This window comes from Bombus terrestris, chromosome 18 (assembly GCF_910591885.1).
Source record: "Bombus terrestris chromosome 18, iyBomTerr1.2, whole genome shotgun sequence".
Taxonomy (NCBI): domain Eukaryota; kingdom Metazoa; phylum Arthropoda; class Insecta; order Hymenoptera; family Apidae; genus Bombus; species Bombus terrestris.
In genome coordinates this window covers 2186523-2204032 of record NC_063286.1, presented here as the reverse complement: position 1 = coordinate 2204032, position 17510 = coordinate 2186523, and the positions used below count along the sequence as shown (strand labels likewise).

The window sequence follows — 17510 nt, the reverse complement described above, 5'->3', positions numbered from 1 at the left end:
ACAGTACGAAATAATTAAAACAATGATTGTTTTTATTTCTAATCTCTTTGTTATATCAAATAAAATAAACAATAGATACAAAAGATACAAAAGAATTCACTAATCAAAATAAACTTGTATTCGATATTAGCTATTTTGTCGTCATATATAATTATTATATGATTTACATGTCGTTGTCATACAAAGTGGGGGAACATTCATGATTAAGTCATCCCGTATCGAGGATATCAATGCGTAAACAATGTACGTGATAAATACAATATGAGTGGCGTAAAGAAGAAAGCTAATCATTTAGCAGTGTTTAAAAAACGAACGAAGAATGACGATAATGCTGAACTGTCTGAAATTATTATTATATCCGCGAGAAAGAGTGGAAACTTAAACCTCTCATCGAGAGGACTATTTACGGGTATCCACATTACTTAAAAATTACATATATAAATGTTATTCGATATCATTCAGACGCTTGATATCTCGATGCAGTAGTCATATACTATAATGTGCATGTTTGTTCACACATCTGTATTACATTATAGTTTCTATAATTTATAATTTATATATTGTTTTTTTATTTATTGTGATAGGAAATGAATTATACATTTGTTACATGTACAAAATATCATTATCTTACAAAAATATTATGTATTTTATTCAATATATATATCATAAAGAAAATATTACGTCAGCGATAAACGTATACTTATCAGCTTAATGCTTTTTAGTTGCAATTCATTTTTTAATTTCGTTACTGATAAACAATAAAAGTTATTCATTACATTTTTGGACTTTTTTTTATTTTTGCACCCATTTATATATGTAAAGCATGAAATCTGAATCATTAAATAAATGTTATATATATTACCTTTTCAATTTCAATTGTAGCCATGAAACTACTTGTTTATGTCGATTCATAGATAGCTTTGCATGTTAGATTGTGAATAATGCAATAGAGCAAGCAATATTTACAGTATCATCATCAGATTATCATATGCGTATCAAGGTAAGTTATTTTTTTATAAGTGTCATATTTTATGTTTAATTGAAATCCATATTAGTTAAATTATGTTAAAACTAACAAAATCTATTATAGTACCTAATAGAGTATGGAATATAAATGATTTAACTGAAGAAGAAATAAGGGATTTACATTTCGAGCTTGATTATGTACAAGAAACTGAAAGGTGGTGGGAACAGGAACCTCTCCAGACATTGGACTTAAGTTGTAATACTTTAAAGAAAATTGATCCACAAATAGAAAATTTAACAGAGTTAACTACATTAAATGTATGTAAATATAACAGTTTTATATATGAAGAAATTGCATATATGTAAAACACTATGTAATAAATTTTAATCTTTACAGCTGCACAATAATCAGTTGGAAGATTTGCCTGCTGAAATAGGAAATTTAAAAAAGTTAAACATACTAAATTTATCCAATAATAAATTAGAAAAATTTCCACATGAATTTTATAAGCTAAATGAATTACATGAATTAAATTTAAAAAATAATAGTATAAAGGAGCTTGATCCAGCAGTTGGAGACTTTGTAATGTTGACCTACCTGGTATATTATAATAACTTATTTATATGTTTTTAAGACAAACCTGTATACTTGATCTTCTGAAATGTTGCACATGTTTAGGATTTATCATATAATAACTTGATCGAGTTACCAATTGGGATGGGATATTTAGTACGACTAACTTCCTTGGATTTAGGTCATAATATGTTAAAGGAATTGCCACCTGATTTAACAAATATGAGAGGTATGATTTACAATAATGTGTCTATTTATATGATTTGTTTAATTTAATTTTTTTTTATCATATGTTTAATGTATAATATCAGTTTAAAAGAAAAACAGTTTCACACTGCTTCTTCCTGTATGACATAAAAATTTAATAAATAGCACACATATTTTTTGAAAATAGCATTACAAAAGTTAAATGCAAGTTATAATCAGTTGGAAATGTTGCCACCTCTGGGTGAATTAAGGAAGGTAGAAACAGTGATGTTGCAATCAAACAAATTAACAACATTTCCTGATATATCTGGTTGTATACTATTAAGAGTACTACACTTGGCTGATAATAACATTACTGTACGTACTATTATATGCTGATCTAAGCATATATAGTGATTATTTATGGAGAAATAAATAGTTTATGTACGCATTTCAGTTATATACATAGAGAAAATTCTTAATGCATTTAATATATCTATAAAAAGATGTATTGTTTAATTTTTGATAAAATATTATAATAATTTATATTAATAACAACATTATATGTAATAAAAGTTGTATATACAACAGATTTTTAATGTTTATTTTGCATAATTTATAGGAGATTGATATGTCTTGTTTAGAAGGTGTAGGACAATTAAAAACATTAACATTAGGAAATAATCAAATTGAAACAATACCAGAAGAAATAATAAAACTGGTGTACCTAGAAATTTTTGATTTATCACACAACAAACTAACTCTGTATGTTACTTTGTATACATTATCATTTTACTTTAATGAAATATTTTCGAAATGATATTTGTTGTGTTTTATAGAATACCAAAATACATTGGCCTACTGCCTAATTTAAAACAATTTGTGATTGACGGAAATGATATACAGAATGTTAGAACCGACATAATACGATGTGGTACATCTCGAATTTTAAAACATATACGACAGGGTATTAAAAGTACAAACTTGGATGTGAAAGAGCACGTAGTAGCAGATACTAGCGCAAATATTTATCCAGATAGGTATCTGATTTAATTAAATTAATATTTACTGTAGCGAGAACTATTGGTGGCAAATTATTTCTAGTTAATTTATTATACTTAGGTATACAATGCAGAGTACAAAATTGCTCAGTTTGGCTGGACAAAATCTTACTGAATTACCTCTAGAAGTTCTTGAAAATGCATGCAAAGCCGATGTAGGTACAGTGGATTTAAGTAGGAATAAGCTGTCTATCTTACCTGATGAATTATGCATAATTGAAAGAATTGCCGATTTAAAACTGACATCTAATCAACTAACACATATACCAGAATGGATTGGTGAAAAATATAAGTATCTACAGATTTTGGATTTAAGCAGAAATCTTTTACAATCACTTCCCATCAATCTTGGCTTGCTTAAATATTTACAAGAACTTAATATCTCATTTAACAGGTATTGTACTCTTGTATGCAGTATTGTGGTATGCACTATTTATATGTAATATGTAATAACGTATATTATATGAATTACGTTATTGCATTACAATTTTTGCTTTTACAATATATATTCACACATATGTAAGTCAAATCTCGTTAAAACTTATTGGTATATTATATAGGTATAAAGAAATACCAGAATCTGTTTATGCTATAAATTCTTTAGAGATATTAATAGCGAATGACAATTTAATTACTGATATCGATGTACCATCTTTTCAAAAATTGCAAAAACTTGCGATATTAAATCTCGCTAATAACAACATTGGATTCGTACCACCAGAGCTAGGCACTTTGAAGAACTTAAGGTAAGTCGAGATAAATAAATCGTATTCATTAAATACGTATATGAATATTATAACATGAAGTTTTTTTTAGGAATCTATCTTTATCTGGAAATTGTTTTAAACAACCTAGACAAGCAATTTTAGCAAAGTCTACAGAAGAAATCCTAGCATATCTTAGAAACAGAATACCTCAGTGAAATTAATAAATTATTACAGAAAATTTGAACTAAAAGAAGAATATGAAGACAGGGACAAGGATACAAATGAACATGTGTCAACAAAGTTATATGCCAACTACATAATGTTATTGTAATAATAAATTCTTAGATAAATTATCTAAAATAAATTAATTGATCTTATATTATGCATTATTTAATTTTCCTGTATAATATAGAAAGAATATATAATATTATTTAGTAATATGTATATTTTGTGCTTCTTTTATGGACAAAATATACAAAGATAAGCTTCAAAATGCATTCTGTGTTATCTGTCGTTTATTCTGTGTCGTTTATCCCTTTTCCGTCTGTAAGATATAATTAAAATTTTCTGACCTAGAATACTACTTTGTTTCAGACTAAAAATTATGATTTTTATACTTTCTATCTATTAATCAATTTTATTTAATCGAATTAAGCAATGAGACGTATATTAAATCTCTAAACGCAGGTATCCACATTTCAAATGCATAAATTTTGTTCATCTAAATTAATTAGCTTCAATTAATTAGCTTACACGTGTTTGCGTTTACTCATATTTGCGTATTTCGGTCTAATGTATTATTTGTTTGTTTGGAACATAAATATGCTCATTACTGAAAATTTATCATTAATGAGAAATTATCAGAAATTTGACATTTGAAAATTCGTATTTCTGTACGTTTGACTCGCTGGAAGGTTTCCCTATTTCTCGCTAACCAAAATTCACTGAGCAAACGCGGCGGGGCGCGGGATGTCATTTTAGTGAAGAAAGTCGAAGTGATTAGACGTTTGTTTATGTTACCCCGCGACAGGTGTTGTGGTAAGATATCATTGTTTCTATATTGTTCATAATTTTATAGTAATGAGTCTTTATGAAAAGACTATGAAGCTATATATTGGCTTTATCGCCTTCGATATCGATGGTATCTATTTACCTTCTGATTTTACATAAAATTCCCTATGGGGATTATTAGATTAGTCCAGACGAATCCAAATATTGATTGTTCTTTCAGCCATAGTTAAATATGCGATTAAAATAACGAAATCAAAGATTAGTTTAGCTTAAAAATTGTATTTTTGGCATGTACAAATTTCATATTTTCTTATTTTCAATAAAAGATCCTGATATCGTTAAGAAGGAGTTATTATTAGCGCTTCGGTTCTTTTAAACAACCTGCTTGATCCTTAGCGGATCTCGAACTTTTATCACGAGGACTGTATTGATAAACGGCAGAATGTGCGGTTCTTTCCGAACAGGAACTTTTCAATTTTGGTTTCTGTTTGCCTTTTCCGCTGGATGCTCGTCGAGCAATGTCTTCGATAAATCTCTGATCTTTCTCATTAATATCAGCTGTCAAACTGCTTCTCTGATATCCTTCTTGCCCTCTGTAATCACAAATTAAATAAACAATTCAGGCTTGATTCAATTAGTTATAAAATTAGAATACACGTGCCGCAATGTATATTACTATATCTATTGGTATTTGTTGTACTATATGTATTGGTATTTGTGTTTGATGCTGTAATGCATGATTTTGTTATATCGTAGAAAGTATTATAATGTGCGTGCCTTTACGTGCAGACAACTAAGAACAAGTGAGAATCCACCGTGTCTAGCGCTGAGAAAGAAGCTCGTATTTCTTAACGCGAAATTTGAAGCGACATTCTCGGCGGTACATTACGGCGGACGTTTCGCTAATGAAACGACTAAAATGCGGAGAGTGTAACCTGGTTTTAGAGATAGGGGCTGCGGTGCGATGTCCCGGTAAAAAGTGAGAACTCTACGCCATACTATTTGTCTTTTTTTTTTCTCGCATTTCCCTTCCTCTTACTTATGCTCTTTTTATCGTTATAATGAATATGTGTGTGGATTTATTTCATTTTCTCTTTTTCCCTATAACCTCGTACCTTTAATCTCAAACGATTATTACGATTACTCGCAAGAATGAGGTTAAGAATGAGAATGTTCAGTAGCAATTTGATGACTATAGAGAATTATATTACCTTTGATAGCTATTGTAAATCTTTGCGATCAATTTCTGTAGATATGCGTTATCCTTTTGAGTCGATTTAAATTCTGATTCTTTTTCCTAAAAGCGAATCAATTGGAATTGTTAGATATGCCGATGTAGCCTAATAATATCTTAATTATCGCGATATCAAATAACCGAAGGTTTGCAATTAAGAGGCACTTTTCAGCAATTTGAGTAAACCAACTATTTTCTGATTGGTTTCTTAACAATATAGTCATGGAAGCTATATCTCATTACAGTGCCAATGAAATTTCAAATTCTTTTATACAACATACACGACGTACGCACAAAAGTTTTCCACGGGCTATTGTATACCTTTTCTTCTCTTCTGGTAAATGTAATTTAATTACGGCTGTCTCCTCATTAGTGCAAACCCTTGCAATTATTACCTGCAGCGCGTTTGTCGCAGTTTTGAGCTCTTCGTAGCGCGTGTCAGAAAGGTGACGAGCCGTGATTGTTTCCGTGGTGAGTCGCGTCAACTGCTGCCTATAATTGTGCTCGCGTTCCATGGCCTTGTCCCATGCTTGTTCTCGCGCGATTATAGTATCTCGAAGAGTCTGCATATCTTTTTCCAACACTTCCAATTCCGATCTATCGTAATCAGATCTCAATCAGATCGATCGTTTCGAACAAAGCTGTCCGTTCGTTCGATCGTATATTTCGAGTTATCCTGACGAACGTACACCATTCAAGGTAAAAGGAAGGATAACGATGTAGAAGCTACCATACTTACTTGGTGATGATGACGGTGGGTGGTTGTTTCTCGCAACTTTCCAGTTTTCTTTGACAAGCCATGCATACCGCCCAGACTTGAACTCCACGATCAGTCTTAGATATTACGATGTTCGTTGTCGACGTTCCGTTTGTTTGAACCGTCGGCATTTGCCTTTTCTGAAAAGTCGAAGTGAAATGCAATTTCTTAAAGAAGCTAACCGCGTGGAAGTTCGTACTCTGACTTCTTCTGCCTCTTGTTTCATCCCTTCGATCTTCGATCTTTCGAAATCAAGTTCCTCTCGCAGCAACGTCAGCCTCTTCTCTAGCCTTTTCACTTCGTCCCGTTCCTCTTTGAGTCTTACAAAGGGACCGTACGTTAGAAACGAGGATTATTCGACGCACGGAATACTTCCTCTCGGTTAAAAAAAGAGAAGAAAGGAAAATGAGCTTGTGCAAGAAAAGCCAGTTGAAAGTCATTAAATACGAAACCAGAATGCGAAACGTAAACCATGGTTAGACATCGATGTAGAGACAACGTCGGGGAAAAATTATAGTAATTGAAAAACTCGACTAGTTGTATCTTTCGCAGGGCAGATTTTTATTCTACGTATACGAGTTAAAAGCATTTTCATTATCACTAATTAAAATTACCATAAAGGTTTATTTTTTAATTCGGCTTCTATACAAAGAGGTTCAATAATATTACTTTAATAAACAAAGTTCGACGCGACCAACTTCACAGAACATAAATAAAATAAGATCTTCTTCCTCTTTGAAACGTAGATAGAAAACTTCAAAGAAAACTGTTTGAAGAAACTAGATAGCACATAGAACAGATAGAAAATTATGAGACGTAGTAACGGTACGGTATCTGATAAAATAGTCTGAAGATTATTTTAAAATTTGTCGAAGGATAGAAAAATTCGCATTTTAAGACGATCGATGTCGATGACGCAAGTAATGACCAAGCCGCAAAAAATCATGCTCTTTGTTTCTCAATCACCTTTCTCATCGGGCGATCTGTGTATTCACGTGCAAGCCGGAAGAATATCGATTAAGGTTGTCCATTGTTCGCGTATTAATACTCACTGAGACGCGAGGGCTTTGTTCTCGGTGATAAGATTCTGATTGCGCGTCTGCATAACTATATTGCTGTCCTCGAGGAACTTGATTTTCGTTTGTATCTTTTCGAGCGTGATCGTGTCCCCGTGTTTCATTGTCTCTTGCTTTAACGTCGGTGTCATCCTTCCGCTTTGCATTCGGGCGTCTCCATACGATAGATCACCCCTCGCTAACAAGATAAAGAAAGAAGAAAAATTTCCATTTTAATAAATTGTACGCGTTTCATTGTAGCCGGAGATCTCAATTTCCTTTGATAAAGAACGTTCGTTGTAATTTATTACGTAAATGGGTTTATCGATATTCGCAGTCTTGATTATTATGTTCACAAGTTTCACAATAGCGATTGGTTATTCGCAACCACCTAACACTTGCATGAAACGAACACTAATCTTGGAATTATTGGTGACGAAAATATAAAACTTATGCCAAAAACACCAAATGAGAAGTATATGAAAAAATACAGAAGAAAAGCTAAGCCTTTATCCATATATTCTACTAAGAAACATTCTACTCCGTATTACACTTGCATCTATAAAATTATTATTTTAACATTATTAACACGAGGTAAGCAAACATCCTACGTAACTTGTAAAACGCAAAATATATACCGTTTGTGTGAAAAAATGAATATTATTTGTCAAAAGCAGTATACATTGAAAACATTTCGAGGGAATAGTACATCAACGAGCGATCGATGCCGGGATGGATAATGCTCACAACAGCCGACATCGAGAAGATGTTTCAAGTATCAAATGGATCATTCCCTTATTCATGGACGAATGCACACGTGTACGTTTCAAGAATTTTATTAGCTAGATCGATTGGCCAACTTTCGTTTTGAATGCTCCACTTTACCTGTCGTCGGAATTTCGGCGCCGTTTCCCTGAAATTCCAGCGTCCTCCATCCGGCGCAATAACCTGCGAGTACAAAAAAGAAAACGCTAAAGTACAGAACGATTAATTCAACGAGTCCTATGAATTGAACCTACTGATTAACTGCTCTTCTAACCTGTTAATCGGATCGTCCATAAATCAAGAACTTTTACAATTACGAAATACAAATTTAACACGACATTATTAAAAACAACCATTGTTATAAAATCCACAACTTCATAACTTAAGCAGATGTTAGAGTATTCTTTTGCTTTCCTGCAAAATACGAGCCTTTCTATTTATTCGTAACAAAAATTACGCTATACATAAAAAGAAAAAGGATTTCTGAATAAAGAAATTGTACGAGTTAACTCGTCTTGCCGGTTGACAGGTTGATCGATTAATTGGCTGTACTTGAGAACTTGATCGCCATACGTACCGCTTCTATAAGACTCCGGAGTCGTGACTCTCGGCGAGTAAGAGTGAGCCACATAGCGATTGTATTGGCCATCGAAGTAATTTCTTTCTTTTGGAGGGTTTGCTTGCCGATAATGAATACAAGACATCCTGGAAATAAGCTACTCGGGAGATAATGCGACAGATTTACAAGATTTCCGTTCGCCTTATCCGATTGTCAATATCGCAGGAACCGTGATCTGAGAGGACGTGTGAAACTGATCGACAAGTTCACCGCGTCCGGGATCGCGAGAAACGTTCCTCGCTCCTTCCGTCTTCACATGATACTACGAGTGGTCCTCTAAAACAGAACGAACTGGTTTCACGCGCGGCCTTATTACCCTGAAATTTTCTCTGATGGCTCCTCGTGCGGTTGATCTTCGTTGATCTTTTGTTCGACTTTAGGTGCAAACTAAAGTGCGTTGCTTCACGTGCCTTGTCAGCTGTCTGTTAATAGCTTTACGTTCTGTACAAGCAAACGAAAGCGGAGAAAAAAATTGTGCACAATTTTTTGTAGAGGAGAAACGGAACGACAATGTGACTGACAGGTGTTATAGACGTTCTTTACAAGTTTGCTTTGATCTACCCACATAAGATCGACCTACATATCGCGTTGTCTGTAATCTTTGATACCAAATTTTTAATAGTTTGTTCATATAATGTAAAAAGATGGAAAGGATACAGGTTTCGTATTCAAATCATAATTAACTATAAATTCATAACGCAGCTTAAAAAGCGATTTGATTTTTATTAATTTTGAGTTGATTTTTGTTGGTATATTCAAATTATTATTGAAAGATGGAGTCGCTTCCTTATTGTAACGCAGTTCAGAGTTAAAACTACTACTAAAGCTACAAAACGAGAAGAAAGTATTCGTGTTAAAGAGACTTCCCGCTTTACGTTTCACATTATTTAATAAGCACTGAAATGCTCTAGAATTATTCCATTCACTATGGCTCAGACCGATGTTTTAGAAACCTCGTGATCTATCATACGAGATCATTCTCCTCTGGATCAAAAGGGAGCTGGATCAAAATTAATTCTCTGGTCGCAGAATCGCGGTGCGAATCGTCCCGCTCGGAAATAGAGTAAATAAGCGGCAATAAAAAGGGTGGCATGGTCGTTTCATCCCCGACTTATCACGGCGCCACCGCGCCGTTGAATTTTACAGCCGGTACAGCGTAGGCCGTAAAAGGAAATGGTGGAATGCGAAGAAATTTTATTTCGTTTCATGGTGGACGTTCCGCTCTTTCCGCGTGATTTGTCCATGTGCGTAGCCTGGTCTCGTAAATTCTTTACGAGCTCGCGCCACGCACGAAATTACGTAAAACGGGCGAGAAGAGCGAACGGAGAAATGGAGCGGTTGCGTTTCGCTGTGAATTAGCACGCGTTTGAGGCGAGCTAATTGTACCGATCGTCGAGAAGGCAATATCTCCCAATTGCGTGTCTCTCGCGATCGCCGAACACGGTAATTGGCCATGCCGAGAAATCATAGGTGAAAAGTAATCTTGCTCGAGCAGAAGATTTGTCAAAGCTTCGGGGATTACGAGGATTCTTGATGAATGACGAGGATGACGACAAAATACTATAGAGATTTATTCAGAGAATATTATCCTGGAATTTAAAAGCGGAGAAAGTGAGGAACAGATTACATACGGGTATTATGGACGAGTTTATTCGACAGTATGTACAAACTTTGTGCACAGTGAAAATATTTATATCGCAAGAAGACGTAGTGACACGTTATCTTTCGTAACTTATTTCTTATTCTTGTTCCTTCTTTTTTTAATAGAAGAGTGCAATAAATAGCGAATAGAGGAATTACGAATACAGCTTCATCTACTAACTATACTGGTATCTAAACGTAGCATGTTCGTAACATCTAACTGCGTCATAAAAGGGCTTTTCAACCTTGAAACACAATGCATAGTACGAAAGTTCAAGTGGTCGATTAAACAATTAAATCGTCCCGTTCCGATTCATGGACGGTAAATCTTTTCGCATGTTCGAACGAAGCTGTTTTCATTGCAGCAGTTTCATTTTAGTGCTTGATAGAGTGTTCACAATAGAGAAGTTCGCGATCGCCCGAAGGTACAAAGATGAATTTGTTGCACAACTGTGTTGTTCGTAGAGATGCGAATCGATACGAGGAATTGTCTTGCTGGTAGAGATTTATCGTTCCCGTAGATCGCTAACAAAATAGCCCACCTCAAGGGCTGAGCGTTTTCGCGTCGATCGCGAACGGATGGAATACATGAATATATTATACATTTATGGTTTCACGTGTGTAGGTGTGTATCTGGCCTGCCTGCAAATATGTATACGTGTGTGCGTGCGCGACTGTAAAACGTGCATATGTATATACACATGAAGCTGCCGTTCGTTCGCTATGTATATATGTACATGTATACTTTGAGCGTATCATTTTCCACATAGGCTGATCAATTGCCAGGTTAATGTTCCTTTCATCCTCCTGAAACTTGGCGAACGGCTTCATTAAATCAGAGTTTATTTAACGAAATGATATTCCTGGTCGATCGTAGAGCCGTATCTCGCTATTTGGCCTTCGTTTGCCGTCATTAGTAAAGTTCTTGTACAAATACCGCAATTCGGAATAACTTTGACATTTTGAAAATTTCTCTAATAAGATGTTACGTTTCATTTAGAGGATGAAAAATATGAGGACCGTGCACGATCTCGCCTAAAATACTGATCACGTAAATGCGGGAATAAAAAACTTATTTTATTCACATTTCTCCGCGGTCTCCTAAATTATGATTCTAATATTCATTGCATAACACGTAGATTGTACTTTGTATTACAACAACTAGTCCCAATTTCATTTCGTATCCCCTTGAATTCTCGACGAAGAAGAGACAAAGAATCGAAGAGAAGATAGAAAAAAGTTAAATGACGATTCAAAGATTCGTGTGTCGCGATTCGAGAAACGTAGACGAAGTATCGAACATAATTTCGCAGACTCGTAATACTTGTGGCCTCTTTGTTGAAGCTCGACAGGAGCTGTTAGGCGGAAGAATTCTACGTATATCTAATATGAATTCTAGATACAGTTCCCATCGTTCGTTCCTTAAACCAGAGACACCATAACACGTTTCCTGGTGGCGGAGTGTATCATGGCGATGTGCCCGCTTCTTCTCGAAGACTGCGCCGTCAACGACGTCGTTACTGTTGTCCTGGTGCTGCTGTTCGGAGCACCGGTGCCGAAACAATGATGGGGATTCGTTGCACACCACCCAGAAACCCACGAGATCGCCTGTATGTTCCTATGGAACCAGAATCGTCGTATGTACTTATATTTGGTAAGTTTTTGCATACTTGCTAATATTCCGTTAAAAAATACGAAGAAATAATATTTTTTTAAAGAAATTCAATCCGCAGATTGTTAAGTTTGTTAAAATGTTTTAAATAAGCAAAGTTTTACAAGGTCTTTATTGAAATTGGCCGCCGTATGAATACTTGTCACGTTCACCGTAGATCGTTCAAGTCTGCAGTCTAAGAAACATAATGCGATCTAATACTCTATCATGACTGGCTTATACCTTATAGGTTTTACAATTTTTTATAAACGTATAAAATCCGCAGTCTAGTTATAAATTTCCCCAACTAATAACATGTCCAGGTTGATATAGTTTTATGTAATCCATGCTTGACGTAAAAGATCTATTTTACATGCTGGGGATAAAAGGAAAAGAATTATCACTGCCAAGAATGAACAGCAGAACAGATAGAATATATTGGAATGCTTTGTACTTTTTAAATTTCGAACATCGAAACTAATCTTCGATTTTAAGCTTTCTCGTGCTAAGTTCTTCTCTGTCGAGGAAACTACTCGGTTTAAATTCTTCGGTCTGTTCAAACATCGAGGCGGTACTTTATCTCTACCTCTGATAGGAGTATTCGGGGGGTTTTGGCGTTTTAGGAACTCACCGTACGGTTTTACAAAACGACGTGCTGAAGAGACAGTATATAATCGGATTCGCCGCCGAATTCAGAGGCGTTAAACTTTGAATGAAAGTGGCCACGGCGATGTTAGTCTGCGTCTCTGGTACATATCCGTAAACTTGCAGCAGATCGAACACTATGTACGGGCTCCAACAAAGAATGAATACTGAAATATTGAAAAATCTACTTGAATGAAAGTTCGTCTTTGATAGTATATTTGTAGCATTTTCGATAGAAACGTCTATTTTTATCCTTACAATTAGCTTTAGAATATTATCTACCTGCGAACTCTCGTTGAATCGTTCTTTCAAAGCAACAAAGAAACGCATGCGACTTTTAAGAGACGGAGAATGTATCGTAGCGTAAAAGAGATGACTACTAAATCAATTTTCTCGTAATCGTGAAACGTCGCGCGAGATCCTTGCTTCTCCCTTCATGCTATGGATATTCGGGCCTGGTAATCGAGTGAAATAAATTGTCGTGAAATGGTATGACCTCTTTGTTGAAATACGTAATATATAGTAATATCCTACAACGAGAAATTACGACGAAAGGAAGGAAATGTATAATGTAAAATGTACGTAACTAAGTCTTATCTTAAGTCTTTCGGTGTAAGGCGTTGGCTGTGAAATACATCGGAAACAGCGGAGGATAATAACGCGATCTCAACATTCAAGACCTTTCATCCACTCGTAAGATTGCCCAACTAAACGTAAGGCAGAGCACCGAACGTTTCACGAGTCTTAATTTCTCTTGTCTGTCAGCTGAACAATGGTAGGAGATCTCTGTCCTAAAATCTTTCGAATATTTCTTTGTTTTATCAGATAAAGAAGTTTCGCCTCTGTTTCTCGTGATTAATCGTCATTTGATACTTCCACGCTTCACGAGTGCATATATTATCTTGAATACGCGTTTGTTAGATTTGCAAGTTTCGATCGGTAAAATGAACGAACTAAAAAAATATCACTTTTGCGTTAGAACAAAGTGACAAAAGTAGAGACTCTGCTAAACGAATCTTAAGACTCAAACATACTTCTTGAGGATCTCTTGTCTCGGAACGGACCACACACAGTGCGAGAATAATCAAAATGCGTAAAAGCTTTCCCAGATTTGCATGAAGGAGGGCATTCTACGACGCGCCCTGCTTGTACTAATGAATGAACGCTTTTATTGTTATATGGAGAGAAACACTGAATGTTTATGAGTTTGTTGAACTCGGTCGCAATGCTTAAGCATCGCGTGATCATGGCACGATCAATGGTGACAAAAAAAAAAAGAAAAAAGAAAAAATCGCGAGAATATCGCGTTAAGCGTTTAAATAATTTTTTTTAATACAAAATATCGACCTACATCGGTTGTTTCGTAGAAAAAATATTGTAATATACGCGGTGTATCCACTTGGATAGTTTCCTCGGTTTCGCAGCAGCACACCAAAGGGAGTTGCGTGGACAGAACTCGATCTCATTTGATCGGTTCCGCTGAGAACGATCTTCGTCAGCTAAAAAAGAAGAAATTTTAGCCGAGACATCTTCGAGAAACGAATCTGATTAGACCAGGCAATTCCTGCTACACGTAAACCCGTTCCCCCGAGAAACGAAGGAAAGAGGTTGGTGCTTTGAGCGAAGCAAGGACTCGAAGCTTCCACAGAGACTTTGACAAATACAAACCAAGTTGTCATCTTCTTCCTAGGATCTTTAGTTTGGTTACAGCGAAGATAATTTCGTTTGAACTTTGACACTATCTGTCGCAGTTTTCGAATTCTTAATTCTCAGTCTCACTGTAGTTTCTACCGAAGGAGGATTTCAAACGTTTTAAGATAATCATCAGTGAAAAATCACACACTTTAATAACGATTCTTTCATATTTTCCTCGAATTTGAGAAACTATAGGAGAACACGATTCGATCGAACGTGAGCAAAAGACTGCAGCAGTCTTAAAACCATTCGACGTCGCATTTGTCGAGCACATAAAAAATGATACTTTCATTTTAATTCCTTTCCGTGGTTAATTTAGAAAATTACCACCGTCAGGAATCGTTATGGTTGGAAGAAAATACTCGAAAAACGAATAGTAATTAATACTTGACAATACGAAACGACACCGGTTAAAATCACGAAAGAAAATTCAATCTAAAGGATTCCCTGCACCGATCTCACGAGACACAACTTTTCTCAGTACACGGTATGTATCTCTGAGCAGTGATTCGTGAGAAAAGTCGGAGGGAATTGAGACAGAGGTCGAGAACCATTTTCGCTTATCTCCTTAGCCGCGTAGCTTTTTACGCGGTGCAAATATAATCGTACAGAGAAAGGGCGAAGCAGGGATGGAAAGGACGTTACGTTTTATCGTAGCCGATTAAACACAGTTTCAATCGTTGGACAAGTTTGGTCGTTGCAAACTTCGACTGCGTATGTTCATTAAATTTTTATGCCGTCGTATCGGACGATTTACGCGATTAACGAGCTCGATCGTATCAAGAAGTTTCAATTATTTATCGTTGTACCTCTTACGGTACGGATTTCGATATTTTACGACGTCAAAAATTCTGACACGTAATTTCATAGTTTTCCTTTTCGCGAACTACTCAATCGTGTTCTAACATACATTTCACGAATTAGACGTCGCGAAGTTTGGCATGACCGAAAGTTTCGCGATTACCCTCTTTTACGCGACATAAATCTGTCGTCTAAATACGCCACACGGATTTGCAGCTTCAAATATACACAGGCTCGCGAAAGTATTTGAACGCTTGTACACACCTTTTATAAATATATTATGTATCTTATACGAAGTGCGTGTTACGAAATTTCATTAACACTGTTAAGGAACTGCGCTACCGTTATTACACTGGTATAAATAAACATAACGCGTCTCGTTATATTTAAAATGTTTTATACGATATAACGCGTATAATATGAACATCAAAGTCCTCTGTCGCGAGTGTCCAAATACTTTGCTGAGCAACGATACTTCAGCGAGGTAGATAATATTTCGCTTCGGCTTCTGGGATTATAGTTACAAATTCGTAAAACTCGTAACATGATTTGGTTTACTCACCGAACACTATAACGAGAGTCATTTTGACCGTCTTAACTTTAGCCCTGGGAATGAGTCCTCGGGACGATGCTCTTCTGGTGTCTCGAGTAGGTCCCTGACGTAATGCCCCTCCTTGCGACCATATAGTAGCTACGATCACAGCATAACAGCCTCCTATTATCAGAGTAGGGGCTATAAAGAGGGTAAAGCTGACCAGGCTCATGTAGATCCTCCATTGCATAGGAGATCCCAGATCTATCCAGCATTGTGTCTTCCCCTGGTAAACGATCCTGCCGATTATACTCGTAGTACGACCGATTTACCAAAACTAGGCCAACGGTGTTCGTTTAAATGTATAATTCTTAACGAAATGCTACGAAAGAAAGTTCTGCTTCGAATTGCACACTAACGTTCGCTAAAATCGATTCTCCTTTACAGAACGTTAAACGAAATCAGAATTAAAGATTTAAATCGCATGAAAATATTTTCCGTCTCTGCAATGTGTTTCCTAAGTAACATAAATTGCGAAGAGAAAGAAGAATCCAGTGATCTGCTTGCAAATATGTAATCCGAGAAACATAACGGAAACGAGCATAATTCGAGCATAATTAATCTAGTTTCTCAACTATGAATGTTATATGATGAATGGCAAATTACTGTATACCTGTATGCGTTTTTCCTCGTACAGGAAAATAATCGGCACGCTAAACAATGCCGACAAACCCCAGGCAGCTACCACCAGAGCCCTGGCTCTCCACCCTGCGATTAAAGTTGAATTTCCGGTCTTAGGTCGATTTCACGTGGTTACAGAAGGGTAGGGCGATGCAATTCTAGAGGAGATTCGATGTCATGGCGCATTCGGTGGTACGAGACATACGAACAGATGTAAGTTCGCGGATCCGTGACTGTCGCGTATCGCCAAGTTTCCTCGTTTTCGCGCTCGTGAAACTTCCACGACAGCTGGCGAGTGACACGGACGAAAAAAGAAGAAAGAAGGAAAGAACGTAATCGTGGGCGATAGCGCAATAAAGGAACTTCCTCGAGAAGCATTTCGTCTCTCTAACGCAACGATGCACCGTTATTCGTTGCTGTGAACGCTTCGAGGAACTCGCGGTGATAACGAGATTAAAAGGAATATCGCGATTATCGCTCGTGAAATATCATCTTGAGTTAATACGGAATTCACACTGAGACTATTGAAAGTGAGTTCGTTAATGTCACGTCATCGACGACGTTGTAGCTCGTAATTACCGTACCCGTAGTCGTTTTATTTCGCCGTGGGTTTTCACCTTTCGATCCGCAGCCACGCTTCTTACGACATCCGCTACGTTACAACCCAATGAAATAAAGCAGAAATAAAACCGTTACGTTTGCTAGTCTACCGCTCGAGAGTGATCTCATGGCCAGTGGTAAATACATATGTACCGAGAAACTCCAGATGCTCGTACAAAAATCGCCAACTGGAAAACGGACTTTTCATATTACCAACCCTTGTTACGCTTGTTTTGCGATATTTGATTCTCTCCGGCAAAATATTTATTTAAAATTTAATTAAATATTTAGATATCCAGTCGTTCTCAGTAAAAAAAAAAAAAAAAAAA

The 17510-nt window shown here is 36.0% G+C and overlaps 4 protein-coding genes across 12 annotated transcripts in view; 2 read left to right on the top strand and 2 right to left on the bottom strand.

The window, feature by feature from the left end:
- The first annotated feature begins 103 nt into the window (after positions 1-103).
- On the top strand, positions 104-3871 carry LOC100647003 (leucine-rich repeat-containing protein 40). Its single transcript, XM_003402100.4, has 10 exons — positions 104-409; positions 1091-1284; positions 1364-1567; positions 1646-1769; positions 1935-2104; positions 2349-2491; positions 2566-2766; positions 2849-3181; positions 3348-3533; positions 3604-3871. The coding sequence occupies exons 1-10, from the start codon at positions 262-264 to the stop codon at positions 3707-3709; spliced, it is 1809 nt and encodes a 602-aa protein (XP_003402148.3). The 5' UTR covers positions 104-261; the 3' UTR covers positions 3710-3871.
- Positions 3872-4768: 897 nt separating this feature from the next.
- LOC100645966 lies at positions 4769-10433 on the bottom strand. The gene is made up of 7 exons (XM_048414116.1): positions 8894-10433; positions 7549-8499; positions 6696-6816; positions 6479-6636; positions 6135-6336; positions 5717-5802; positions 4769-5098 (listed from the first exon to the last, which is right to left on the bottom strand). Exons 2-7 carry the CDS (start codon positions 7716-7718, stop codon positions 4861-4863), a joined length of 975 nt encoding a protein of 324 aa, XP_048270073.1. The 5' UTR covers positions 7719-8499; positions 8894-10433; the 3' UTR covers positions 4769-4860.
- Positions 10434-10563: 130 nt separating this feature from the next.
- The window catches only part of LOC100644384 (cardioacceleratory peptide receptor), a 39927-nt gene continuing 32980 nt past the window's right edge, over positions 10564-17510 (bottom strand). For all 8 annotated transcript variants that reach the window (XM_020867519.2, XM_020867521.2, XM_003402078.4 and 5 more), the window contains 4 exons: positions 16574-16668; positions 15931-16186; positions 12859-13039; positions 10564-12194 (listed from right to left, as the gene is read on the bottom strand). In XM_020867519.2, coding sequence (XP_020723178.1) covers positions 11999-12194; positions 12859-13039; positions 15931-16186; positions 16574-16668 — 728 coding nt within the window. In that variant the 3' untranslated portion in view covers positions 10564-11998. The remainder of the gene's footprint in view (positions 12195-12858; positions 13040-15930; positions 16187-16573; positions 16669-17510) is intronic.
- Positions 12104-17510, top strand: part of LOC100645268 (serine/threonine-protein kinase KIPK1) — a 77265-nt gene continuing 71858 nt past the window's right edge. Inside the window, exon 1 of one of the 2 annotated variants that reach the window (XM_048414104.1) lies at positions 12104-12230. The gene's annotated coding sequence lies outside the window, so the exon portion shown is untranslated. The remainder of the gene's footprint in view (positions 12231-17510) is intronic. The other variant, XM_048414105.1, reaches the window with a different exon arrangement.